The 27,895-nt window shown below is 38.4% G+C and overlaps 1 protein-coding gene across 9 annotated transcripts in view; it reads left to right on the top strand.

The window, feature by feature from the left end:
- CCDC171 (coiled-coil domain containing 171) overlaps positions 1-27,895 on the top strand; it is a 340,065-nt gene that overhangs the window by 61,446 nt on the left and 250,724 nt on the right. For all 9 annotated transcript variants that reach the window (XM_036260954.1, XM_036260955.1, XM_036260953.1 and 6 more), the window contains one exon: positions 21,272-21,418. In XM_036260954.1, coding sequence (XP_036116847.1) covers positions 21,272-21,418 — 147 coding nt within the window. The remainder of the gene's footprint in view (positions 1-21,271; positions 21,419-27,895) is intronic.

The raw sequence follows: 27,895 nt of genomic DNA on the forward strand, positions 1-27,895 counted from the left end.
AGCCACTTGATGTGTCTTTCTCACATCGATGTTTCTCTCTCTCTATCCCACTCTATCTGAAGATAAATGCAAAAATGTCCTCGGGTGAGGATAAAATTTTTAAAAAAAGCTGTGGTACATATACACAATGGAATACTATGCAGCTGTAAGAAAGAAAGATCTCTTATCCTTTGAGATGACATGGAGGGACCTGGAGAATATTATGTTAAGCAAAATAAGCCAGTCAGAGAAAGACAAGAATCACATGATCTCACTTATTTGTGGAATACAAGGATATATTTGTGGAACAGTATAAAGTGATGAACAAAATAGACCCAGAGACATAGAAGTAGGGTTCGGACTGACAAACTTCAGAGGAGGGTGTTGGGGGGAGGGAAGAGATAAACCAAAGAACTTATGTATATAAGCATGATCAATGGACATAGACAACAATGCTAGGGGAGGGGGGTGGGAATCGGAGGAGGGTGTCAATGGGGGGAAAAGGAGAAACATCTGTAACAAAAGTAAATTAATTAAATTTTTTTAAAAAAAGAAGAAAAATGCCTGGGTCTTCAGAAGAACTTCGTCTCACTTAGTCCCTATCTCTGCTGTTTTTTTTTTTTTAATCTTCACCTGAGGATATTTTTCCATTAATTTTTAAATAGAATGGGAGGGAGGGAGGGAGGGAGAGAGAGAGAGAGAGAGAGAGAGAGAGAGAGAGAGAGAGAAAGAGAGAGAGAAACATCAATGTGAGAGAGACACACTGATTGATTACCTCCTGCATGACCCTGATTGGGTCCAGGGATGGGGATTAAACCTGCAACTGAGGTATGTGTACTTGATCAGGATTTGAACCCATGAGTCTTAGGTCCATGGGTTGATCCTCTAACTGCTGATCCAAACTGGCCAGGACTCTCCATTAGCTTTTACAGCCAGAAATTATGGGGACATCTCTTTCTGGCACTGTAACCATGGGCTGGGGGTTCTGATGTGGGGCTGGGACCCTAGGCTTCTTAGGGGGGACCTCGACAGCCCTTCTACCAGTCTCAATGTGGCTTCTTCTTTATGTCTTTAGTTGTAGGACTTCTGTTCAGGTAGATTTCAGGCAGGTCTGAATGATAATGGTTCTATAATTTAATTGTAATTAAAAAAAGTTTTTATTGATTTTTTTTAGAAAGAGAGAGGAAAGGAGAGAGAGAGGAAAGGAGAGAGAGATAGAAACACTGATGTCAGAGAGAAACATTGATTGGCTACCTCCTACACACCCCCCACTGGGGTTAGAGCTAGAGCCTGAAATCTGGGCACGTGCCCTGACTGAGAATCAAACCAGGACCTCTTAGTGGATGGGACGACCACTCAATCCACTGAGCCACACTGGCCAGGCTAGTTTTATGTGGTTGTGGGAAGTTCTGAGTACTGTGATTACCCATGCTGTACAAGGGGGCTCTCATAAGACTGTCAGCTACTTTCTTTTTTTTTTATTTTTTTATTTTATTTTTGTTACAGATGTTTCTCCTTTTTTACCCCATTTACACCCTCCTCCCCATCCCCTCCCCGCCCCGCCCCGTCCTCGGCTTTGTTGTCCATGTCCATTGGTTATGCATACATGCATATAAGTTCTGTGGTTTATCTTACCCCATTGACACCCTCCTCCCCATCCTCCACCACCCTGTCCCCAGCTTTGTTGTCCATGTCCATTGGTTATGCGTACATGCATATAAGTTCTGTGGTTTATCTCTTCCCTCCTCCACAACCTCCTCTTCTGAGGGTTGTCAGTTTGTACCCTACTTCCATGTTTCTGGGTCTGCCCTATTCCTCAGACTGTTATGTTCATTATATTCCACAGATAAGTGAGATCATGTGGTATTTGTCTTTTTCTGCTTGGCTTGTTTCATTCAGGATAATACTCTCCAGGTCCCTCCATGTCGTCTCAAAGGATAACAGATCTTTCTTCTTACAGCTGCATAGTACTCCATTGTGTATATGTACCACAGCTTTTTTATCCACTAATCTACTGATGGACACTTGGGCTGTTTCAAGATCTTAGCTATTGTAAATAGTGCTGCTATGAACACGGGGGTACATATATTCTTTCTGATTGGTGTTTCAGGCTTCTTAGGGTATATTCCTAGAATCGTGATCACTGGGTCAAAAGGAAGTTCAATTTTTAATTTTTTAAGGTAACACCTAATTGTTTTCCATAGTGGCTGTACCAGTCTGCATTCCCACCAGCAGTGCACTAGAGTCTCCTTTTCTCTACACGCTCTCCAACACTTGTTGTTTGATGATTTGTTGACGGCGGCCATTCTGACAGGTGTGATGTGATATCTCGTTGTTTTAATTTGCATCTCTCTCCTGATTAGTGTGTTGAGCATTTCTTCATATGTCTCTTGGCCATTTGTATGTCCTGTTTGGATAGGTGTCTATTCAGCTCCTCTGCCCATTTTTTCAGTTGGGTTCTTTGTCTTCCTTTTGTTGAATTGATGAGTACTTTATATATTTTGGAAATTAACCCCTTATCTGATGTATCTTTAGCAGTGATGTTCTCCCATACAGTGGGTTGCCTTTCCATTTTGATGATTATTTCTTTTGCTGTGCAGAAGCTTTTTAGTTTGATTTAGTCCCATGTGTTCATTTTTTCCTTTGTTTCTGTTGCCTTAGCTGATGTATCAGTGAAAATTCTGCTGCATATGATGTCTGCAATTTTGTTGCCTACATTTTCTTTTAGAATTTTTATGGATTCACGGGACACATTTAAGTCTTTTATCGATTTTGAGTTTATTTTCGTGTATGGTGTAAGTTGATAGTCTAGTTTCATTGTTTTGCATGTAGCTGTCCAATTTTCCCAACACCATTTATTAAAGAGGCTGTCTTTACTCCACTGTATGCTCTTGCCACCTTTGTCAAATATTAATTGAGCATATTGCCTTGTGTCCATTTCTGGGTTTTAAGTTCTGTTCCACTGGTCTATATGCCTGTTCTTGTGCCAGTACCAGGCTGTTTTGGTTACAGTCGCTTTGTAGTATAACCTGATATCTGGTATTGTGATCCCACCTACTTTGTCCTTCTTTTTGAAAATTGCTGTGGCTATTTGGGGTCTTTTTTGGTCCCATATGAACTTTTGAAGTATTTGTTCTAGTTCTGTGAAATATATCATTGGTATTTTGATGGGGATTGCATTAAATCTATAAATTGCTTTGGGTAATATGGACATTTTAATGATGTTAATTCTTCCAATCCATGAACAGGGTATGTGCTTCCACTTTTTTATATCTTCCTCTATTTCTTTTTTCAGTGTCCTGTAGTTTTCTGAAAATAGGTCCTTTACTTCTTTGGTTAAGTTTATTCCTAGGTATCTTAATTTTTTTTGCTGCGATGGTAAATGGGATTGTTTTTTCAGTTTCTCTTTCTGTGAGTTCATCATTGCTGTATAAGAATGCCATTGATTTCTTGATGTTAATTTTGTATTCTGCTACTTTGCCAAATTCATTTATTAAGTCTAGTAGATTTTTGATGGAGTCTTTAGAGTTTTCTATGTATAATATCATGTCATCTGGAAATAATGACAGTTTCACTTCCTCCTTTCCAATTTGGATCCCTTTTATTTTTTCTTCATGTCTGATTGCTGTGGCTAAGACTTCCAGTACAATGTTAAGAGTGGCGAAAGTGGACATCCCTGTCTTGTTCCTGTTCTTAATGGAAATGTTTTTAGTTTCTGTCCATTGAGTATGATGTTGGCTGTAGGTCTTTCATATATGGCCTTTATTATGTCGAGATATGATCCCTCTATTCCTACATTGCTGAGCGTTTTTATCAGAAATGGATGCTGGATTTTGTCGAATGCTTTTTCAGCATCTATTGATATGATCATGTGGTTTTTATTCTTCATTTTGTTTATGTGGTGTATCACGTTTATTGACTTGCGAATATTGTACCAGCCTTGCATCCCTGGAATGAATCCCACTTGGTCATGGTGAATAATTTTTTTGATGTATTTCTGGATCTGATTTGCTAATATTTTGTTCATGATTTTGGCGTCTATGTTCTTCAGGGATATTGGCCTGTAGTTTTCTTTCTTCGTAGTGTCTTTTTGTGGTTTTGCAATTAGAATTATGCTGGCCTCATAGAACGTGTTTGGAAGTCTTCCTTCTTCTTGTATTTTTTGAAATAGTTTGAGGAGAATGGGTGTTAGTTCTTTTTTGAATGTTTGGTAAAACTCCCCCGTGAAGCCATCTGGGCCTGGGCTTTTGTTTGCTGGGAGAGTCTTGATTACCTCTTCAATTTCCTTAGTTGTTATTGGTCTGTTCAAGTTTTCTATTTCTTCCTGGTCTAGTTTTGGGAAACTGTGTGTTTCCAGAAATTTGTTCATTTCTCTTAGATTGTGAGATTTGTTGCCATATAATTGTTCATAGTAGCTCTTAACGATCTTTTGTATTTCTGTGGTGTTGGTTGTTACTTCTCCTCTTTCATTTCTGATTTTGTGTATTTTGGTTTTCTCTCTTTGTTTCTTGGTGAGTCTAGCTAAGGGTCCATCAATCTTGTTTATGTTTTCAAAAATCCAGCTCTTTGTTTCATTGATCCTTTGAATTGTTTTTTTGGTCTCTATGTCATTTATTTCAGCTCTCATCTTTACTATTTCCTTCTTTCTACTTGCTCTGGGGTTTTATTTTTGTTTGCTTTCTAGTTCTTTAAATTTTGAGGTTAGACAGTCAATTAGAAATTTACCTTGTTTCTTGAGGTAGGCCTGTAATGCTATGAACTTCCCTCTCAGAACTGCTTTAGCTGCATCCCATAGATTTTGTGTTGTTGTGTGTTCATTTTCATTGGTTTCCAGGAAGTTTTTAATTTCTTCCTTGATCTCCTCGGTAACCCATTCATTGTTTAATAACATGCTGTTTAGCCTCCATGTGTTCAAATGTCTTTGCATGTTCTTGTTGCAATTGATTTCTAGTTTCATGCCATTGTGATCTGAGAAGATGTTTTATATGATTTCAGTCTTCTTGAACTTGTAGAAATTTAGTTTGTGTCGTATCATGTGGTCTGTCTTTGAGAATGTCCCATGTGCACTTGAGAAGAATGTGAATTCTGTAGTTTTGGGGTGCAATTCTCTGTAGATATCTATTAAATCTATTTGGTCTAGTGCTTATTTAGAGTCTTTGTTTCCTTGCTAATGTTTTGTCTAGAGGATCTATCCAGTGGTGTCAACGGGGTGTTGAAGTCCCCTGCTATAATTGTATTGCTGTTCATTTCTCCTTTGAAGTCCTCCAGAAGATTTTTCATATATTTTCGTGCTCCTATATTGGGTGCATATATGTTTATCAAGGTTATATCTTCCTGTTGGATATCTTTCTGTTCAATATTATGTAGTGGCCTTCTTTGTCTCTAGTTATGGCCTTCATTTTGAAATCTATTTGGATCAGATATGAGTATTGCTACCCCAGCGTTTTTTGCTTTCCATTTGCTTGGAAAATGTTTTTCCATCTCTTCACTTTCAACCTATGTGAGTCTTTTGTTGTGAGGTGGGTCTCTTGTAAACAACATATAGATGAGTCATGCTTTCTTATCCAATCAGCTACTCTGTGTCTTTTTATCGGAGCATTCAGTCCACTTACAGTTAAGGTGATTATTGATATATACTTATTTATTGCCATTTTTGCTTAGTTTGGTTATATTTTTCTCCCTATTTCTTCTACTAATTACAGCAGTCTTTTTAACATTTCTTGCAGTGCTGGTTTGGTGCTAATGTATTCCCTTAGCCTTTTTTTTTTTTTTTTGTCTGGGAAGCTCTTTATTTGACCTTCTGTTTTGAATGATAGCCTTGCTGGGTAGAGTAGTCTTGGATTCAGATCCTTCTTTTTCATTACCTTAATTATTTCATGCCATTCCCTTCTGGCCTGTCGTGTTTCTCTAGCTGAGAGCCTTATGGGGTTTCCTTTGCAGGTAACCTGTTGCTTCTCTGTTGCTGCTTTTAGGATTCTCTCTTTGTCTTTAATTTTTGGCATTTTAATTATTTTGTGTCTTGGTGTGGGCCTGTTTGGGTTCTTCTTACTTGGGGCTCTCTGTGCTTCTTGAAGTTGAATGACTTCTTTCTTCACCAAATTCGGAAAGTTTTCTGTCACTATTTCTTTGAATATAACCCTTGCTCATTTTCTTCTTCTTCGCGGACTCCTATGATGCAAATATTATTACGTTTCCAATTGCCCCACAGTTCTCTTAAGCTGTCTTCCTGTTTTTTAATCGTTTTTTCTTTTTTGTTTTCTGATTGGTTGATTTTTTTCTACCCTGTCTTCTAATTCGCTGATCTGGTCCTCAGCTTCCTCTACTCTGCTCTTTAGACCTTCCAATGTGTTCTTTATTTGTGAAATGTCACTCTTGATCTCTTTCTCGTGGTTTTAATTTTCATTTGGTTTATTTTCAGCCTCTCTATGTCTTTACTCATGCTGTTGAGCTTCCTCAAGATCATGGCTCTGAATTCTAGCTCTGTTAACATGCCTAACTGTTCCACATTGATCTCATCTTCGGTGGAGGTCTCTTGTTCTTTCATTTGGCTTTTGTTTCTGTGTTCACCATTTTGGCTATCACAGTGGGCTTTGGAGCCTGCCAAGTTTTCCCTGTGGGTGTTGGTGTTCTGCTGTTTGTGGCTCCCTCTCCTGGGTCTAGATGTGCGAGGGAGGACACATGTTAAACACCACTGTCAACTCTTACTTTCCTGGTTAGAGTTATTAGGCCATGAATGGTACTGTTATCCTCTAGCTTTTTGCCTGGAGGCTACCAGTCCAGGTTACTTGAAGAGTTTTGTGTTGTCAGTTGATTCAAAAACTCCCTCAGGTGCTCAGTATAAGGGGATTTCCCAAGGGTGGGGCAGATGCTGGTTGTTAGTGAGCCTCAATTAGCACTTCAGTGGCCCACTGGGTGGGGTTGGATCTCCAAGGGAGGGGCTGCTGCCTCTCCTCAGAGCCCTGGGAAGGAGCAATATGGTCACCGTCCTCTGTGGCTGCAACTCAGCAAAAGCTCTGAGCGCCCTCCAAATCCCGAGTGTCCCGACACAGTTCCAGTCTGCCCTCCCTCTGCCGGAGCCCAAGGTGAGTGGCTGTGGCTGTTTTAGCCTCTGTCCCGGCTCTGCATTGTGGAGCCGCTTGGGAGTGTAACGTGAGGGCGCTTCTCAAAGCTAAGGCCACTGCCGGGCTGCTGACCGTGGGCTTTCCAGCCTCCGTCTGGGACCTTCGCAAGCCTACCAGGATCAAGTCAGTGTCCCTGGTTATATGGTCCTCGCAAGTCGCTTTTCTGTTACTTTTTCCCGTCGATTTGTCTGTGTTTTCGTTGTAATTCCAGTTTGGTCCTGGGAGACGGTCTGTGTAGCTTCCGTTCACTCTGCCACCATTTTGGAAAATATGCTTTCTTTTTTTTTTTTAATCCTCACCCGAGGACATTTTTTGCACTTATCTTCAGATAGAGCGGGAAGGGAGAGAGGGAGGAAGAGAGAGAAACATCGATGTGAGAGAGACACATTGACTGGTTGCCACACACACAACCCCAGCTGGGGCTGGGGACAAACTGCAGCCAAGGCACAAGCCCTTAGCAGGAACTGAACCCGGGACACTCCAGTCTGTGGGCCGACGCTCGATCCGCTGGGCAATACCAGCCAGGGCTGTCAGCTGATTTCTTAATAGAAACTTTGCAGGCCAGAAGGGATTGACACAAAATTCAAAGTGATGAAAAGCAAGGATCTATAACCAAGATTACTCTATCCTGCAAAGCTATCCTTTAGAATTGAAGGACAATAAAGATCTTTTCAGACAATAAAATGCTAAAGGAGTTCATCACCACCAAACCAGTATTTGAAATGTTAATGGGTCTTCTTGCAGAAAGAAGAAGAGGAAGAGGAAGAAGAAAATATATGAATAATAAAATGAGAATAAATATATATCTATCAACCATTACTTTAAATGCAAATGGATTAAATGCTACAATCAAAAAACATGGTGACTAAACAGATAACAATATCAGACTCTTACATATGCTGTCTACAAGAGGCTTCACTTCAGATAGAAAGGCACACACAGACTAAAAGTAAAGGGATAGAAAAAAATATTTCATGAAAATGGAAACAAAACAAAATCTGGGCTAGCAATACTTATTCCAAACAAAATAGACCTTTAAGCAGAGGCTATATAACAAGAGACAAAGAAGTACCCAGCAACTCCACTGCTGGGTATTTATCCCAGAACACTAAATTGAAAAGACGTAGACATCAATATATTTATTGCAGCAGCATTTACAATAGCCAAGTTATGGAAGTAACCTAAGTTTCCATCAATTGATGAATAAAGAAGAAGTGATGCATGCATACAGTGGAATATAATTCAGCCATAAAAAGGAATGGGGTCTGTCCATCTGGTGTGGCTCAGTGGATTGATCATTGTCCCATAGACCGAGAGGTCCTGGTGGATTCCTGGTTAGGGCACATGATCAGGTTGTGGGTAGGGGGCGTGCAGGAGGCAGTTGATCAATGTTTTATCTCACATTGATGTTTCTTTCACTCTCTCCCTTCCTCTCTCTCTAAAAAATAAATCAATAAAATATATTTTTTAAAAAAAGGAATAGGGTCTTGCCATCTGCAACCAACATTGATGGACTTAGAGGGTATTGTACTAAGTGAAATAAGTCAGACAGACAAATACCAGATGACTTCACTTATATATGGAATCTAAAAAACAAAGTAAGTCGAACAGAAACATACTCGTAGATACAGAGAACATTAAAAAAAAATATATATATATATGTTATTGACTTTAGAGAGAGGAAGGGGAGAGGGAGAGAGAGATGGAAACATCAAAGACAGAGAATATCATTTGGCCGCCTCCTGCATGCCCCCCGCTGGGGATCAGGCCCACAACCTGGGCATGTGTCCTGACTGGGAATTGGAACTGGTGACTTCTTGGTGTGTGGGTCGATGCTCAACCACTGAGCCACACCAGCCAGCCTACAGAGAACATTTTGATGGTTGCCAGATAGGAGAAGGGTTGGAGGGATGGGTGAAAAAGGTGAAGGGATTTAGAAGTACAAACTGGTAATCACAAAATAGTCATGGGATGTAAAGTACAGCATAGGGAATATAATCAGTAATATTGTAATAACTATGTATGGTGTCTGATGGGTACTAGATTTATTGGGGTGATCACTTCATAAAGTATATAAATGTCTAATCACAGGGTTGTATACCTGTAATATAATATTGTATGTCAACTGTAATTTTAAAATGAAAAAAAGAAAAAATGTGTGGATGTTGTGATTTTGGTGTACTTTCTGGTCAGTCCTATAAATCTCAGATGAATTGTGGTTATACCAGACTTTATTTTATGCAGTACTAAAATGATTTAAAATCGTGTAGTATTTGTCTTTAGTTATTTTGTATAGGGAAGAATAGAGGAACATTCTCTGTGATTACTACCTCCATTTGTAAGATAACTTCCATTTTACTCTATAACTGAATCACTCAGAGCTCTGTCTCTCAACATCTCATCCTTTTTATAGTAACACAAGAAACCTGCTTTCCTTTTATACAGTAAGTGTAAGAAACTATGTATAAAAGTCTTAAAAAAAACGGAATAGATTGAAATTCTCCTCTTTCCCTATTAGTTGTTGAGGGGTATAGGTTTCCATCGTTAATGAGGTGTTAGCATCATATAGTGTTTTCCTTGTGTGGCTTTCTAAGGGAATTCAGTTTTTAAAAGAATATGTTTTTATTGTTGTTTTTAGAGAGGAAGGGAAAGAGAGATAGAAATATTAATGTGAGGGAGAAACATAGGTAGGCCGCCTTCTGCAAGCCCCCTACTGGGGATCAGCCCACAACCCAGGCATGTGCCCTGACTGCGAATTGAACCAGGACCTCTCAGTCCATAGAACAATGCTCAATCCACTGAGCCACACTGTCTGGGTGGAATTCAGTTTTTAAAGGAAGTTATAAACAACCTTCTAAACGAAACCCCATTTTTAACAGAAAGCAGGTCTAATATTTCTCTCATTTGAGCTTTATTATTTAGGCCCACTATAAAAAGAAAATCTTAATTTTATGCCATGCCCCCTTTCTTTTCCAGGAACTGAAGCACTTAGTAGAGATGTGCTTCTCTGGACTATTAATAGGCGTTCTTAGTGGAGTTACCTCGAAAGTTACCCCATTTTAAGATAGTATTTCTCATTTGTTTAAACATATTACCTTTTTTGATAAACATAAAAATTCCATGTCTTTCTTTAGTATTACAGTCATCCCTTGTTTATCATGGTTAATCCGTTCCAGACTCTAGCGGTTGCACCTGGAGTTGAAGGATTTCTGGGGTGCTCGAATACATAGGCCTACAGTCCATACATACAGTAATTTTAATTTTAATTGTAATACAGGGGTGTATATTGGACTCAGACAATCGAGTGCGCGCTGTATCATTTTCACTGTCTCGATCAACTTTTTAATGAATATATTTGAAAAAACCACGGTAGAGTGAAGTTGCGAAAGTTGAAGCACGAAGTGGCGAGGGACTACTGTATTTGAAATTTCAAAATAAATCAAAGCCATGGTAATTTTAGAACAAAACATTTATGTTGAACTTGAAAAAATATGTATAATTTTACTTTTATTTCTATTTATTTACATTTTAAATTGAAAATAAACATTTATTTTATTTTTATTTATCTTTTTCTTTGTTCCTGCAATAGCAATGTGAACTTTAAAAAAAAAATTTAGGTGTAGTCAACATACATCATATTTGTTTTAGGTATACAACATAGTAATCCAATATTTGTATATATTTTGAAATTATCACCACAGTAAGTCTACTTAACATCTGTCATTATACATAATTACAGAATTTTTTCTTGTGATGAGAACTTTTAAAATCTGTTCTCTTCTCATCATTCTAATATGCAACAGTATTTTCAACTATAGTCGCCATGCTATACCTTATATCCCTATGACATTTAAAACATTTTTAAAAATGTATTTTCAATCATAGTTTATATTCAACACCATTCTGGATTAGTTTCAGAGGTGCAACACGGTGGCCAGACAATCACAATGTGAACTTTGAGGGTACTTATTTGCCATAAGCTTTTCTATTGTAGGCAGCGTGGGACATGCAGCGACAAAGCTTTGGTTTTAAACTACCGTGCCCTCTCCTTTATTATTTTTTCAGCTTATTTCATTGTATAATTTATCAGCAGGATTGCAAACATTTATAAGATGAATGTACTTTTTGGGTATTTATTTCATTTCCAAAATTCTATTACTCAACCAGGGAATAAAATGATCCTTTCCTCACTCATTGGTTTATGTATCTGGTGACAAAGGGATGGGAGAGTTTGTAATGGCAAAGAGCGTGGGAGATGTAGACGGAAAATCCTACCATAACTAAAGAAAGAGGAGGAATTGTGAGAAAGCATCAGATCAGTCTGAGACATCAGTAGGCTGTATGATAAGACAGCTATTAGGGATTGGTGTACATGTCAAAGATTGACTTGGTAAGCACAATTGTGATCTAGAGATAGCTTGGAGGAAGTTAGATTAAAATGCAATGTTTAAGGAGTTTGCTTTAAATGCTCTAAGGCAACAGGGAGTATTTCTGTGCAGTTTCCTGGGAAACTGTCCACCGGTGCCCTGTGTAAGCAAATGCATAGAAAAATGGCACTGGTACTTCCTGTTTGTTCCAAATAGAAAATAGCTTAATATTCAGTTTATAAAGTTACTATATATTGTGCTCATGGTAAAAAATGCCCCTAGTTTAGGGAAATTTAAAAGCAGAAAGTAGAAAGACAAATATCACACGATCTCACTTATTTGTGGAATATAATGAATAAAACAAGCTGATGAACAAAATAGACCCAGAGACACAGAAATAGGGTACAGAGTGACAAACCTCAGAAGAGGGGGCCAGGGTTGGGGGGAAGGTAGAGATAAATCACAGAACTTACATGCATGTATGCGTAACCATGGACATAGACAACAATGCTGGGGTAGGGGTGTGGTGGGGGAAGGAGAAACATTTATAACAAAAATAAATAAAAGAAAAAAAAAGCAGAAAATGAAGGTCTTGCCCCCTCCCCCTTCAATCCTACTCCTCACCTAAGGATATATAAATATATGTCATTGTATTCACATAAATGAAATAATATGCCTCAATAATATTTGGTATCCATCTTTTGATGTTCTTACATTATTCTTGTGTTTGCACATATTCTGTCATGTGGAAGTTCCTAATATATTTAAGGAATTTCTTATTGATGGACATTTTATTTTCTTTAAACATTTTTGCTTTAATTGTAAATGATTCACTAACATTCTTGTTTATAACTTTGAGCTGTTGTAGAAGTGATTCAGCTGTGTTCATGCCTAGAAGTATTGCTGGGTCTGCAAACTTATGGATTTATAATTTTGATAGGTATTATACAAAGTTGGTCCCAGTTTATACCTCACAGCAGCAAACACTTTATTTTTATTTTTTTATCCTCACCCAAGGACATTTTTTCACTTTTTGTTCAGATAGAGCGGGAGGGAGAGAGAGGACGAGAGAGAGAGAGAGAGAGAGAGAGAGAGAGAGAGAGAGAGAGAGAGAGAAAGAGAGAGAGAGAGAGAAAGAAACATCGACGTGAAAGGTACACATCGATCGAGTGGCTGCTACCTGCACAATCCAACCAGGGCCAGGGACAGACTGCAACTGAGGTACATGCCCCTAACAGGAACCGATCCCAGGTCTCTCTGGACCACAGGCTGACGCTCTAACCGCTGAGCCAAACCGGCCAGGGCAGCAAAAACTTTTTGACCAGAGAACTGTGCTGGCTATGAGGATTTAGAGAGGAGAAGCTTGTTCTGGCTTTTTCAGGCGATAACCCTGTATTAGGTTTTATTTAGGTGTACTGATACATTTCATAAGCTAGCAAGAACTACTTTTGCTCTGATACATTTCTAACTCTGCTTCTGTAATTCTTCAGAACTGAAATAATATTTTACAATCCGAGAAACATTGTTTATATGAGTACATATGAAGAATCATACTTTTGGGCTATGTTTCTGGAAGATGCGGAAAGAAAGCAAGTTTATTTTTTAACAGAACAGTGTGGTTTCCTATAATGTTAAATGTCAGTTCAAACAAAAGCCTCATTTTAAAATATTTTAAGTTCAACATCTCCCTCTAGTGGAACAAGAGGAAAACGCCTTCAATTTCCAATGTTCTTAGTATGATTTTGTTAAACACACACACACACATACACACACACACACACACACACACTTTCACTGTAAGGAAACAGGTAGCTTTTATTTTTCTTATTTTTTCATTTTTATCTCATCTTTATTGTTGAATGTATTATAGATGTCCCCCCCTTTTTTCCCCATTGATTCCCTCCTCCCCATTCCTGACCCCCTCCTACCTTCCCCACACTGTTGTCGGTGTCCATCGGTTATGCATATATGCATAGAAGTTTTTTGGTTTATCTCATCCTACCCTCCCTTCCCCCTTCCCTTTAAGGTTCACCAGTCTAACCAATTTGTGCTTCTTAATTCCTTCATCTTTTTCACCCATCCCGCCAGCCCCCACCTGTCTGGCAAGCAACAAAAAGTTTTCTGTATCTGTTCTGCTTGCTTATTTATTTTGTAGATTCAGTTGTTGATAGATATGTATTAATTGCCATTTTATTGTTCATATTTTTGTTCTTCTGGTCCTTCAAAAAGACCCTTCAACATTTCATATAATATTGGTTTGGTGGTGATGAACTCTTTTAGCTTTTTCTTGTCTGGGAAACTCTTGATAAGTCCATCTATTCTAAATGATAGCTTTGCAGGATTGGTTGTAGGTTGTTGGTTTTCATCACCTTGAATATCTCTTGCTACTCCCTTCTGGTCTGCAAAGTTTCTTTTGAGAAATCAGCTGAGAGTCTTATGGGAGCTCCTTTGTAGGTAATGAACTGCTTTTCTTTTGCTGCTTTTAAGATTCTCTTTGTCTTGAACCTTTTTCATTTTTATGATGATGTATCTTGATGTGGTCCTCTTTGGGTTCATCTTATTTGGAACCCTCTGTGCTTCCTGAACTTGTATGTCTGTTTCCTTCACCAAGTTAGGGAAGTTTTCTGTCATTATTGTTTCAAATAGGTTTTAAATTTCTTGCCCTCTCTCTTCCCCTTCTGGCACCCCTATGATGCAAATGTTGGCATGCTTGAAGTTGTCCTAGAGGCTCCTTACACTATCCTCATTTTTTTAAATTCTTTTTTCTTTTTGCTGATCATTTCATCCTTCAGGTTAGTGCATTCTTCATTTCTGACTGGTCCTTTTAATGTTGTTGATGTTCTCACTAAGTCCTTTGGAGGTCTTCTTAAGTTCCTTAAAGGTCTCACTAAGTTCCTTGCATATCTCACCAAGTTCCTCGAGCAACCTTATAACCAGTGTTTTGAACTCTGCATCTGATTGATTGCTTATCTTCATTTTGTTTAATTCTTTTCCTGGAGTTTTGTTCTTTTTCTTTCATTTGGGACATGTTTCTTTGTCTCCTCATTTTGGCTTCTCCCCTGTGATTGTTTCTATGTATTAGGTAGAGTTGCTATGTCTCCTAGGCTTTGTAGGGTGGCCTATTGTTGTAGGTGTTCTGTAGGATCCAGTGGCACAGCCTTCCTCATCACCCTAGCTGAGCCTTCAGTGTGGACTGTCCACCCTACTGTTCTAATTGAGTCTTTTAAAAAAAATTTTTTTTCTTTATTAGTTTTAGAGAGAGAGAAAAGGAGAGGGAGAGAGAGAGAGAGAGAGAGAGAGAGAAACATCGATGAGAGAGAACATTGATTGGCCACCTCCTGTATGCCCCCTTCTGGGGATGTGGCCCACAACCTGGGCATGTGCCCTGACCAGGAATCGGTTATGAGGTATGGGGCTCACTGAAACCAGATGCTGCTTGTTTGAGAGATTTTAGGAAACTCTGAAGCAGCATGCAAGACAGGCCAATCCTAAAGTAAAGCCTTTGGAAACAGTTCGGTGGGGCCTGAAAGTTGGGTGGGGCAGTGCTTCAGGGAATCACCAGGGTGGGGCAAACAGTGTGAGCCAGGTTGCTAGAGTCCCAGATATGGCGGTGGGCTGCTGCCCCAGGGAAGGGCTCACCAAAAGAACTAAGGCCTGGACCAACACAGTCTGAGAGAAAGTGGCCTCTCTAGCCCTCATCCCGAGGCCGAACAGTTCAGGTCTTCCTGGTATGTTTCTGGTGCCTTTCAAGCTGCCTCCCCTCTGAGCTTAGAGGGAGCAAGTCTGAGTAAGTCCCTGCACAGGCCCTTTAAGAGGAACTGCCCGGGCCCCAGCAGCCTCAGCCTCCCTCAGCCTCAGTTCCTGCTGGTTTTTACAGCCCAAAGTTATGGGGACTTCTCTTCCTGGCACTGGAAACCTGAGCTGGGCACCTGGTGTGGGATGGGGACCCCTCTCTCCTCAAGGAGGACATTCCCGGCCGAGGTGTCCTCCTGATTTTTATCCTCCACACGTGGGTATGGGACCAGCCTGTCCATGCCTCTGCCCCTCCTACCAGTCTCGATGTGGCTGCTTCTTTAATTTTGTAGTTTTAGGACTTCCGTTCGGCTCTATTTCAGGTGGTTCTGAATGATGGTTATGCTGTAGTTTAGTTGTAATTTTGATGTGGTTGTGGGAGGAGGCCATATCGTGTTTACCTATACCGCCATCTTGACCGGAAGTCAGGTAGCTTTTATTTTGATTAGAAAATAAATTATTTGACAAAATTGAAAAAAAATTTTTTTAAAGGAGGCAAATTAATTTTGTATAACTGTATGAGGTATTTTATGGTTCTTTTGGAATTTTCTTGTATGCTACAAGGCACCCCAGACTTTGGTTATATTGATAAAACCATAAATATAAACAAATATTTGAACATACAAAAAACCCCCCCAGAGATTAATATAACCAATATTCATTATAATCAACCACTTCCATTAATATAGCCAAGATGTACCATCTAGATCATGTATTTGTCATACCTGCTTCAGAATGGGAAAAAAAAACAATAAATTGTTAGATCACTGAAGACTGACTGATCTGAATCACTTCCCCTCCCACCACTACTCCACCCCCAAAAGATGAGCATCATTTCAAAGTTGGCATTCAATTTTCTATCTGTACATTGATGGTATGTCATATTATTTTATCAGTTTGTTTTAAAAATATGCATAGAATATCATATAATATGCATTTTCACTTGTTTTATTGAGTTTTATCCAAGTTAACAAAGTTGCTCTGGTTCATTCATATTAACTTCTGTATAGTATTTTATCCTATGCATATGTCATAATTAATTTATCAATTACTTGATTAATTGAGATTTAAGTTTTTTCCAAGTTTTAATTATAACAGACAGTGCTTCTGTGAACATAAAATATTTTTGTTTATGTGGGTAAGAATTTAGTGCATGTGCAATTATTAGGAGGTAAAATATATGATAAATTATTCTCTCAAATGGTTGTACCAACGTGAGAGAAGAATTTTTTTCTCTTACAGTCTCTTGCACACTTGATATTTTTCAGATTTAATTTTTTTGCAGTAGGATGTGTATGAAATTTTGTCTCATTCTTGTTTAAATTTCCTTTTCTCTAACATTGAGCATGTTATATTTAATGGCCATTTAATGTTTCTTTTGTGAACTGCCAGTTTATATTTTTACTTTTTGATTGTTTATACTGTATATTTTTATTAATTTATAGGAGCTTTTTATATGTTTGGTTGCTAATCCTTGGAATCCTTGGTTATTTATATTCTTTTTTTTTCTTTGTGGAGACATGAAGACAATTTACATTGTGTTTTATGTACAGTTTTAAATTTTAATGTAGTTGAATTTATCAGTCTTTATTGATAGTGCTGTTTATGTCTGTGTAACCTAAAGTCATAAGGAGAATATATATATTTTTTCTATATAGCATGAGATGGGATCTAATTTTATTTTTTTCCAAGTGGATAACCAAATGTCCCTGTACCAGTCATTCAACTGTCTATTCTGTTATCACTTAATGTTTTATTTATTTTTTTAATCCTCACTTGAGGACATTTGTCCATTTTTGTTCAGATAGAGTGGGAGGGAGAGAGAGGAAGAGAGAGAGAGAAACATTGCTGTGAAAGGGACACATTGAGTGGCTGCCTCCCACACGAACCTAACCAGAGAGAATTGCAACTGAGATACATGCCCTTGACCAGAATTGAACCCACGACTCATTGGTCCGCGGGCTGACGCTCTAACCTTTGACCCCCCGCTAGGGCACCACTTAATGTTTTTTTTTTAATTCTCACCCGAGGACATTTTTGCATCCATCTTCAGATAGAGAGAGAGGGAGGAAGAGAGAGAGAGAAACATTGATGTAAGAGAGACACATTGAGTAGTTGCCACCCACACGACCCCAACTGGGGCCGGGCAAACTGCAACCGAGTTACATGCCCTTAGTGGGAACCGAACCTGGGACTCCCTGATCCGTGGACCGAAGCTCTAACCACTGAGCCAAACCGGCCAGGGCCACCACTTAATATTTTATAATGTTGTCTATTTCACATACCAAGTTCCTTTATATCTAAGGCTTGGTTCCTGGGCACTCTGTTCTGTTCCACTTATATATCTATTTATGAATCAATACTAATTTTTTTATTTATCATGGATTTATAATAAGTCTTGATCTCTAGTAGGTCAAGTTCCCCTCTCTTTATTCTTAATATATTTGGAGGGAAGGAGGAGAGTTATTCTGAGCCTTTTACTGTTCTATGTGAATTTGAGGATTGGCTTCTTATATTCCACCAAAAAACCTTGTTGTAATTTTGGTTGGAATTGGATTAGATTGATTATGTTTGGTAAATAATTGACATTCTTATAGTGCATACCACTTCTGGTATCCATTCTGTTTGCTCTATTTCCTGGTGTATTTCCTCAATTTTATATTGCAACCTTTGCTTTTGTGTTTTTAATTTTCAAGAGTTCATTCTTGTTCTTTGACTATACCTTTCTATAGTAGACTCTTTTTGTTTCATGGTTGTAGTATCTTATTTTAACTCTCTGTGGGTGTAAGACATAATTATATTGAAGGTGGTATTTTTTTGTTTGTTTTGTTTTTACTTCTTCCTTGATTGTCTTTATTTTTGGGGGGTCATCATTTTTGTTTTTGGTGTTAGCAGTTTAGACACATAGTCAAGATCATTAAGAAAACAGAAATCCAGCCCTGACCAGTTTTGCTCAGTGGTTAGAGCATCAGCTCACAGACCAAAGAATCTTGGGTTCGATTCCCAGTCAAAAGCATGTAACTGGCCCTGGTCGGGGTCGTGCAGGAGGCACTCGATGGAGGCATTGGACGGTCTCTTTCATATCGTCTCTTCCTCTCTCTCTCTCTCTCCCCCCCTCTCCCTCCCCCCTTCCACGCTATCTAAAAATCAATGGAAAAATATCCACCAGTGAGGATTAAACAAACAAACAAAAAACAACAGAAGTCCAGATTACCCTGATAATGTAAATTTTATCTTCAGATGTATGCTTTTCACATAAAGAAAACTCGACAGATTTGAGACCCTTAAATAAAATATAAAAATAACACCAAGTCATTAGTTTTAAAATTGCTTTCAGAAAACTCTCATATCTTTGCTTTGTTTTATTAATCTAATTAACTGAGCAAAATAATTTACTCATTAAAATCCAAAGTTTTAGAAGTATTATATTATTCTAACATTCCAACAAAATTTTTTGCTAATTTTTTCTTGTAAATTATGAGAAGAATCAAATTTGTATAGTAGTGCTAGAAAATAGAGATTAATTTTCTCTTTTTAAAGGTAATTGATTCTTTAGACTCTTTAGTTATTAATTCTTTGTAGTAGAGTTTAAATAATTCTAAACTCAGACACTTGCCTTTGAAATTCTGATAACTTGAAATGTTATATCTAGCAAACTTTATATGGCTTTCAAAATCTATTTGAGCCAAAGAATTAGATGTTTGATTGTCCTTATTTTCTCTCAGCGTTTGGCCTATCTGTTTGTAGCAATCTCGGAGTTTCACACGAGAATCTTTCCTCAGATGTCTGATGATCCTGGCCTGTGTGTTCTTATTTAAGAATGAGGCACTAAAAAGCTGAGAGGAAGCTCTGTGTATGTGGAATGCTTCCATTTAATTGGGGAGTTTTGATGATATGTTATAGAATTGTACACCTGAAACCTATATAATTTTATTAACCAATGTCACTGCAATAAATTAAACAAAAATCAATAAAAATATAATTGGGGAATTAAAAAATATGCTGGTATTTATACCTCTTTTCTCCTGGACTGGTAGTTTCTTCACAAAGGAATATTCTTGTCTCCTCCTTACGGTGTCTTGATTGTAGGAATCAGTATTATGGGAGCTGAAGAGAGAGAGGGAACTGTGAGATCTCACCACCATTATGCAGATTTCATCTGATCTCTTTAATTTTTAATAAGATGTCTCACCTTGACCCTTATTTGTTTATAATTTTCATGACCTCAGAACCTTTTTGGACCAACCTTTCTAGTTAGTAAACTTTTTCTTTTTCCAGGATAGAGAGGGACTTTTGTCAGGGAGGGAGCTGGCAGAAGTGATCTGAGGGTACAACTAACAGCTGCTTATAAAAACTCTAAAAGTATTCATATTCATTTCTACCCCATGGCTTAAAAAGAGATAGAAGAGATAGAAAGGGCTAAGCAAAATAATTCAGTCAGAGAACGACAAATATCGTATGATCTTACTAATATATGGTATTTAATGAACAAAATAAACTAACAAACAAAATGGAACCAGAAGCATGGACACATGGAACAGCCTGGCCGGTGCCCAAGGCGGATGGGTGACTGGATAAAGAAGGTGAAGGGATTAGCTAAGGAACATATATGCATATTCCATGGACATGGACAATAGTGTGGTGAAGGGGGAGGTGGAGGTTGGTGGAGGTGGGCAAAGGGGGAAACCTGCAATAATGTCAACATTAAAATTTTTTAATTAAAAAAGAAGTCTTAACTGAAGAAAATAATTCTTAAGACTTCATATGTTGTCAGCTATAGAATAGTAATTTTATGAATGAGGGGATGTGGAGAAAGGAATTAAATTTTGTCCTTTATCCATTGACTGTGGACTATACTGCTGGGTACTTTCTAAACTAAAATCCTTAAAAAAAATTTTTTTTTTTCTATATTGATTTTTAGAGAGAGAGGAAAGAGGGAGGGAGAGATAGAAACATCGATGAGAGAGAACATCAATTGGCCGCCTCTTGCATGCCCCCCACTGGGGATTTGGCCCACAACCTGAGCATGTGTCCTGACTGGAAATCGAACAGATGACCTCTTAGTGCATGGGTTGATGCTCAACCACTGAGCCACACTGGCTGGGCTAAACTAAAATCTTTTTATAGAGAATTATATTTGATGTTTGCAATATTCTCACTCAGATTCCAGTGACACCTTTTGAGTGGCTAGGGATACTTGGAAGCATGTATAAATATACATGTTATACATGTTAATATCCTAGAATAAGATTATGCTGGTGAGGGAAAGGTGGGTTAAATAGGGCTTTGCCAAAGCCCTATTTTGAGAATGAAGAATCTAGATTAGTTCCTGTGAAAAATACCTTTTAAATGTGTGTTAACTTTATGTTTGAACTTCCATAGAATTGAACTCTGATTTCTGAGTTTAGTTGAAAAAGGAGATTGAGACATTTCACTAGAAGAGTACCTGTTATTATTTTTCTTTCAGTAGTACAACAAATATTTGAAAAATTAAAAACTGGAGAGAAAATGAAACAGCTATCTAGTAGATGCAGCTTTGCGAGCTATAAGCATAAAGTACCATGAGCTCTTATAACAATCTCTTATGAGTCATTATTGGGTATTCAGGCCAGTCATTCCTTGTCACCCAAAGGAGCAATATCCACTTGTATTACTAAATACTTTAAAATTTTAATGAGTGGGGAAACATTATGTATGACAGTTGAACTACAGCTTTATGTAAATATCTTCAGAGGTTATTTGAACTAGAATAACATTTTAGTAAGCTATACACATTTCAGTTGTAATATGTATTAATTAGATTTTTAAAAATTGTAAACCTCCAGTAGTGCTTTTACAATACATGTGTATTCTGAAACATTGCTGGAAATATCTTGGCCTCTCTGACCTATGTAAAGTAACCTATTATTCTGATTGAAGCACAGATTTAGTTACTCTTCATCTACCATAGAATATGTTTTAGTCATTATTGCCTTATAAATGCCATTAATGCAAAAATGAATTATTTTGCAGGAGCAAGATAATGCTGTACAAAATATGCACAAGAAAGTAGAAAAATTAGAAGCCGAACACATGGACTGCTCTGACCTTTTACGGCGACAAACAAGTGAACTCGAATTTAGCACTCAAAGAGAGGAATGCCTTCGAAAAGAATTTGAGGTATATTTTCTCATTCTTTTATAAAATATATATGTTATCCAGTCAGTAATTTCAGGTCAGAGAAAGTTTTATTGTGCAATAAAATATGAAACTACTTTTTTAGCATTTATTTATATTGAATATTTAGCATTTTGAAGACTTTTGTATCTAAGTACATTATATTTTGTTCCTAATTTTAAAAATCTAACCATTTTTAACATTATTTCTCATGAAATATTTGGAGTTTTAGGATAATTGTTTACATTATGAGGTTGAGGAAGCAATGCAGGAAAAAAGATTTTGTATACATAATATTGAGTTCTAATTTTGTAGTTTGAATCATGAATACTAGCTGTATGATTTTTTGGAATAGTTCTCAGGTAAGACTAGATGAGAAAGGAACATTAGTTTACAAATGAAAAATAAAAATACCATTTTTGTGAGTGATTAATACTGATAATCATGCCCTGGCCGGTTTGGCTCAGCGGTTGGAGCATTGACCTGCGGACCAGAGAGTCTCAGGTTCAGTTCCCGCTAGGGGCACATACCCAAAACAAAACAAAACTGATAATCAGTTTAATTCGTCTTGAGAGAGACTGAATTTATTTGTTAATTTTACTTCTTTTAAAATTTTCTTTTGCTTTGTGGGAAATTAAATATTTTACTAGATAAGGAAGTTTGTCCTAAATGTAATTTATAATTGTTATTAGGTAAAAAAATCGTTATAAAGAGTATTTACTGATAAAATGCTAGAGGTACTCTCATTAAACTCACTACTGTCATTTAACATTGTATTGGGAATTTTATCCAAAGAAATATATAAAGGCAAGAACAACAATAAAAATTAAAAATTTTGGAAGAAGGAGGTATGGTTTTTATAATTGTAGATATGTTTATAACCTTAAATAGTCAAGAAGATCAACTTTAAAGCTATTAACTCTAGTAAGAATATTCAGCTAGGAGGCCAGAAAGAAAATAATATATGATAATTATGTTTACATTCTTCCATACTAACAACAATCAGAGAATAAAATATTTAAAAAGTTTTGTTTGTTTTTTTTATCACAGTGACAAAAATGGGAATACAATGAACAAAATTCATGAAGAATTATGAAATTTAACTAAAATTCTTAAAAAAGAAAATGGCAAGCCCTGGTCAATTTGGCCCGCAGACCAATGAGTCTCGGGTTGGATTCGGGCCAAGGGCACATGCCTTGGTTGCAGTTTGTCCTAGGCCCTGGTTGGGTCATGTGGGAGGCAACCACTCGATGTAGCTCTAGCACATCGATGTTTCTCTCTGTCTGTCTTTCTCTCTCTCCCTCCCTCCCACTCTATCTGATGATAAATAGAAAAGTATCCTCAGGTGAGGAGTGAAAAAAAGAAAGAAAATGGCAAGACGTTTTGTGAAATCTTAACATTGTAAAGACAAGAATCCTCCTTGGATTATATTATGGGTTAAAGCAGTTCCAATGAAAACCTTAATGGAATTATTTTGGGAAGACAGGTTCTGAAATTCATGTAGAGGGCTAAAGAGTCAGAGGAACATATTAAAACATTTTGATAAGCCTGGCCAGTGTGGCTCAGTGGTTGAGTGTTGACCCATGCTCCAAGAGGTTGCCAGTTTGATTCCTGGTTAGGGCACATGCCTAGGTTGTGGGCCCGATCCCCAGTGGGGGAATCAGGAGGCGGCCAATCGATGTCTCTCTCATCGATATTTCCATCTCTCTCTCCCTCTCCCTTCCTGTCTCTCTAAAAATCAATAAAGAAAATAATTAGAAAAAAATCAAAAAACATTTTTTTTTTTTTAATCTTCACCCGAGGATATTTTTCCATTTTTTGTACAGATAGAGTGGGAGGGAGAGAGAGGAAGGGAGAGAGAGAGAGAAACATCGATGTGAAGGGACACATCGAGTGGCTGCCACCCGCACGACCAACCAGGGCCGGGGACAAACTGCAACCGAAGTTCGTGCCCTTAGCGGAAACCGAACCCGGGTCTCTCCGGACCGCAGGCCGACGCTCTAACCGCTGAGCCAAACTGGCCAGGGCTCAAAAAATATTTTGATAAGAGTTATGAGTGGGGACTTATATTATCATAAGTGAATACATACTGTAAAGCTTCAGTAATGTATCAGTTTTTGTTTTGGTTGTATGCAACAGCACCAACTTTGGTTAACTTAAAAAGAGAATTCAGTGGAAGAATCTTATTCATGGAATCAGAAGGAACGCTGAGAAATCAGGCTTGGAAAGTACATGAGTCCCAGACCATCTCCAGAGGTCTCTGGAGCAGAAACTTTGCAGGCCAGAAGGGAGTGGCAAGAAATATTCAGAGTGATGAAAAACAAGAACCTACAACCAAGATTACTCTATCCTGCAAAGCTGTCATTTAGAATTGATGGCCATATAAAGAGTTTCCCAGACAAGGAAAAGCTAAAGGAGTTCATCAACACCAAACCATTATTATATGAAATGATGAAGGGTCTTTTTGAAGAAAAAGATAAAATATGTGAACAAACAAAATGGCAATGAATACATATCTATCGACAATTGAATCTACAAACAAAATGAACAGGCAGAACAGAAACATTCTCATAGGCACAGAGAACATTTTGTTGGTTGCCAGATGAGAGTGGTTGGAGGAATGGGTGAAAAAGGTGAAGGGATTAAGAAGTACAAATTGGGTGCTAGACTGACAAATCTCAAAGGGAAAGGGGGTTTGGTGGGTGGGAAGAAATAAACCAAAGAACTTATATGCATATATGCATAACCAATGGACACAGATAATAATGTGAGAGAAACATTGATGTTAGAGAGACACATCGAGTGGCCACCACCCACACGATCCCAACCAGGGCTGGGGACAAACTGCAACCAAGTTACGTGCCCTTAGCGGGAACCAAACCTGGGTCTCTCTGGTCTGCGGGCCCACGCTCCAACCCCTGAGCCAAACTGGCCAGGGCTGTTTTGGGTTTCTGTTTTTTTTAATCTTTATTGTTGAATGTATTACAGATGTTTCTCATTTTTTCTCCCATTGACCCCCTCTTCCCACCTCCTGCCCCCCTCCTGCCTTTTCCCACACTGTGTCCATTGGTTATGCATATATGCATATAAGTTCTTTGGTTTATTTCTTCCCACCCCCAAACCCCCTTTCCCTTTGAGATTTGTCAGTCTAGCACCCAATTTGTACTTCTTAATCCCTTCACCTTTTTCACCCATTCCTCCAACCACTCTCATCTGGCAACCAACAAAATGTTCTCTGTGCCTATGAGAATGTTTCTGTTCTGCCTGTTCATTTTGTTTGTAGATTCAATTGTCGATAGATATGTATTCATTGCCATTTTGTTTTCACATATTTTATCTTTTTCTTCAAAAAGACCCTTCATCATTTCATATAATAATGGTTTGGTGTTGATGAACTCCTTTAGCTTTTCCTTGTCTGGGAAACTCTTTATATGGCCATCGATTCTAAATGACAGCGTTGCAGGATAGAGTAATCTTGGTTGTAGGTTCTTGTTTTTCATCACTCTGAATATTTCTTGCCACTCCCTTCTGGCCTGCAAAGTTTCTTTTGAGAAATCAGCTGACAGCCTTATGGGAACTCCCTTGTAGGTAACTAGCTGCCTTTCTCTTGCTGCTTTTAAGATTCTCTCTTTTGTCTTGAACCTTTTGCATTTTGATGATGATGTGTCTTAGTGTGGGCCTCTTGGGGTTCATCTTGTTTGGGACTCTTTGTGCTTCCTGGACTTGTATGTCTGTTTCCTTCACCAAGTTAGGGACGTTTTCTGCCATTATTGTTTCAAATATGTTTTAGATTTCTTGTTCTCTCTCTTCTCCTTCTGGCACTCCTTGTGATGCGAATGTTGGCACGCTTGATGTTGTCCCAGTGGCTCCTTACACTCTCCTCATTATTTTGGATTCTTTTTTTTCTTTTTGCTGTTCTGATTGTGTTTTTTTTTGCTTCCTTATATTCCAAATGGATGGTTTGCTTCTTGGCTTTACCTACTTTACTATTGAATCTGTGTAAATTATTCTCTATTTCAGTTAGTGCCTCCTTCATTTGTGACTGTGCATTCTTCATTTCTGACTGGTCCTTTTTATGCTCTTGAGGCCCTCAGTAAGTTCGCTGAGGTTCTCACTAAATTCATTGAGCATCCTTCTAAGCAGTATTTTGAACTCAGCATCTGATAGGTTGCTTATCTCCATTTCGCTTAGTTCTTTTCCTGTGGTTTTGTTCTGTTCTTTCATTTGGGACCTGTTTCTTTGTCTTCTCATTTTGGCTGCCTCCCTGTGTTAGTTTCTGTGTATTGCTTAATGAGAGGTATGGGGCAAGCTGAGACCAGATGCTGCTTGTTTGAAAGAATTTAGGGCCCTGGCCGGTTTGGCTCAGCGGTTAGAGCGTCGGCCTGCGGTCCGGAGAGACCCGGGTTCGGTTCCCGCTAAGGGCATGTACCCTGGTTGCAGTTTGTCCCCAGCCCTGGTTGGTCGTGTGGGTGGCAGCCACTCGATGTGTAGCTTTCACGTCGATGTTTCTCTCTCTCTCTCCCTCTCACTCTATCTGAGCAAAAATATCGAAAAATGTCCTCAGGTGAGGATAAAAAAAAAAAAAAAAAAAAAAAGAATTTAGGAAAACCTGAAGCAGGATCCAAGACAGGCCAATCCTATGGTTAAGCCACTGGCAACAGCTTGGGTAGCTTGGGTGGGCCTGAAAGTTGGAGTGAGGGGGGGGCTCAGAGAATCACCAGGGTGGGGCAAACAGCGTGAGTGAGGTTGCTGGAGTCCCAGATATGGCCACTGTCTGCTGCCCCAGGGAAGGACTCACCAAAGGAACAAAGGCCTCTGACACATGTTTGTCCCGGAGAAATCCCCCTCTCCAGCCCTCGCTCCAATGCCAAACAGCTCAGTTCTTCCCTGTATGTCTCTGGCACCCCTTGAGCTGCCTCCCCTCCAAGCTTAGAGGGAGAGAGTCTGATGATTCTGTGCGCGGGCCCTTTAAGAGGAGCTTCCTGGGGCTCCAGCCGCCTCATCCTCCCTGAGCCTCAGTTCCCGCTGTTTTTTCCAGCCAGAAGTTATGGGGATTCTCTTCCTGGCACTGGAACCCTGAGTGGGGCCCCTGGTGGGGGACGGGGACCCCTCACTCCTCAGGGAGGACATTCCCTCCTGATTTTTATCTTCCACACATGGGTGTGGGACCAGCCCATCCGCCTCCTCCCCTCCTACCAGTCTGGTTGTGGCTGCTGCTTTAATTCCGTAGTTGTAGGACCTCCGTTCAGCATGATTTCAGGCGGTTCTGAATGATGGTTGTTCTGTAGTTTAGTTGTAACTTTGATGTGGTTGTGGGAGGACGCGATACCGTTTACCTACGGCGCCATCTTGACCGGAAGTCTGTTTTGGGTTTCTTTAGATAGATACCCAGAAATGGAATCACTGGGTCATTTTAAATTTTTTTGATGAACCTCCATACTTGTTTTCCATAGTGGCTGCAGCACTCTGCATTCCCACCAACAGTGCATGAGGGTTCCCTTTTCTTTCTTTCTTTTTTTAAAAAATATCTTTTTGTTGAGATTATCACAGATGTCTCCCATATTTCCCTCATTGCCCCCTTCCACCCATTTCCCACCCCACCCCAGGCCTGTGTCCATGGATTATGCTTATATGCATGTTAAGTTCTTTGGTTATTCTCTTCCTGCCTTCCCTTTTCTTCACATCACCATTTTGTTGGTTGATTTATTGATGATACCCAATTGACAGATGTGAGGTGATATATCATTGTTTTAATTTGCATCTCTGTGATGGTTAGTGACGGTGTTTTCATTTGTTTACTGCCACCTGTATGTCCTCTTTGGAGAAGTCTGTTCAGGTCCTCTGTCCACTTTAATCAAATTATTCTTTTTTTTTTGTGTTAAGTATTATAAGTTCTTAATACATTTTGGATATTAACCCCTTATAAGATGTATCATTGACTAATATCTTCTTCCACTGAGTAGGTTGTAAGACCAGACCAATGGAATAGAATCAGAAGACTGATAGTAATAGAATTGTAAAATATTTATAAAAATTTAGTATATTAAGATATTTCAAATCAGTGAGGCTAGGAAAGATTATTCAGTAAATCATGTTGAAACAATTGGTTAACCATTTGGTACAAAATAAAATTATATTCCTATCATGTCATATTCTAAAATAAGTTTCAATTGGATCAAAAAGAGTGAAATACTTAAAATGATAAACTAAGAAGAAAATTTAGATTTATCTTTCTGCTCTCTTAGTACTATATGATTTACTACTAATCATAAAAGCAGTGGAACAAAGTCATAAAGAAATAGATTTATAGCCTTGACTATGAAAATTAACATCATATGAAAGTGAAATCCTCCACTAAAGACAAATAGCCAAATGAGAAATATATTTATGGCAAAGGGTAAACATATTTCTATTTCTATGTCTCTATATCTCTGAGCAAACCATAAATAGCATTGCCATTTACTCAAGTGGCAAAGAATA

The sequence above is a fragment of the Molossus molossus genome, unplaced genomic scaffold, assembly GCF_014108415.1.
Source record: "Molossus molossus isolate mMolMol1 unplaced genomic scaffold, mMolMol1.p scaffold_m16_p_14, whole genome shotgun sequence".
Classification (NCBI taxonomy): Eukaryota; Metazoa; Chordata; class Mammalia; order Chiroptera; family Molossidae; genus Molossus; species Molossus molossus.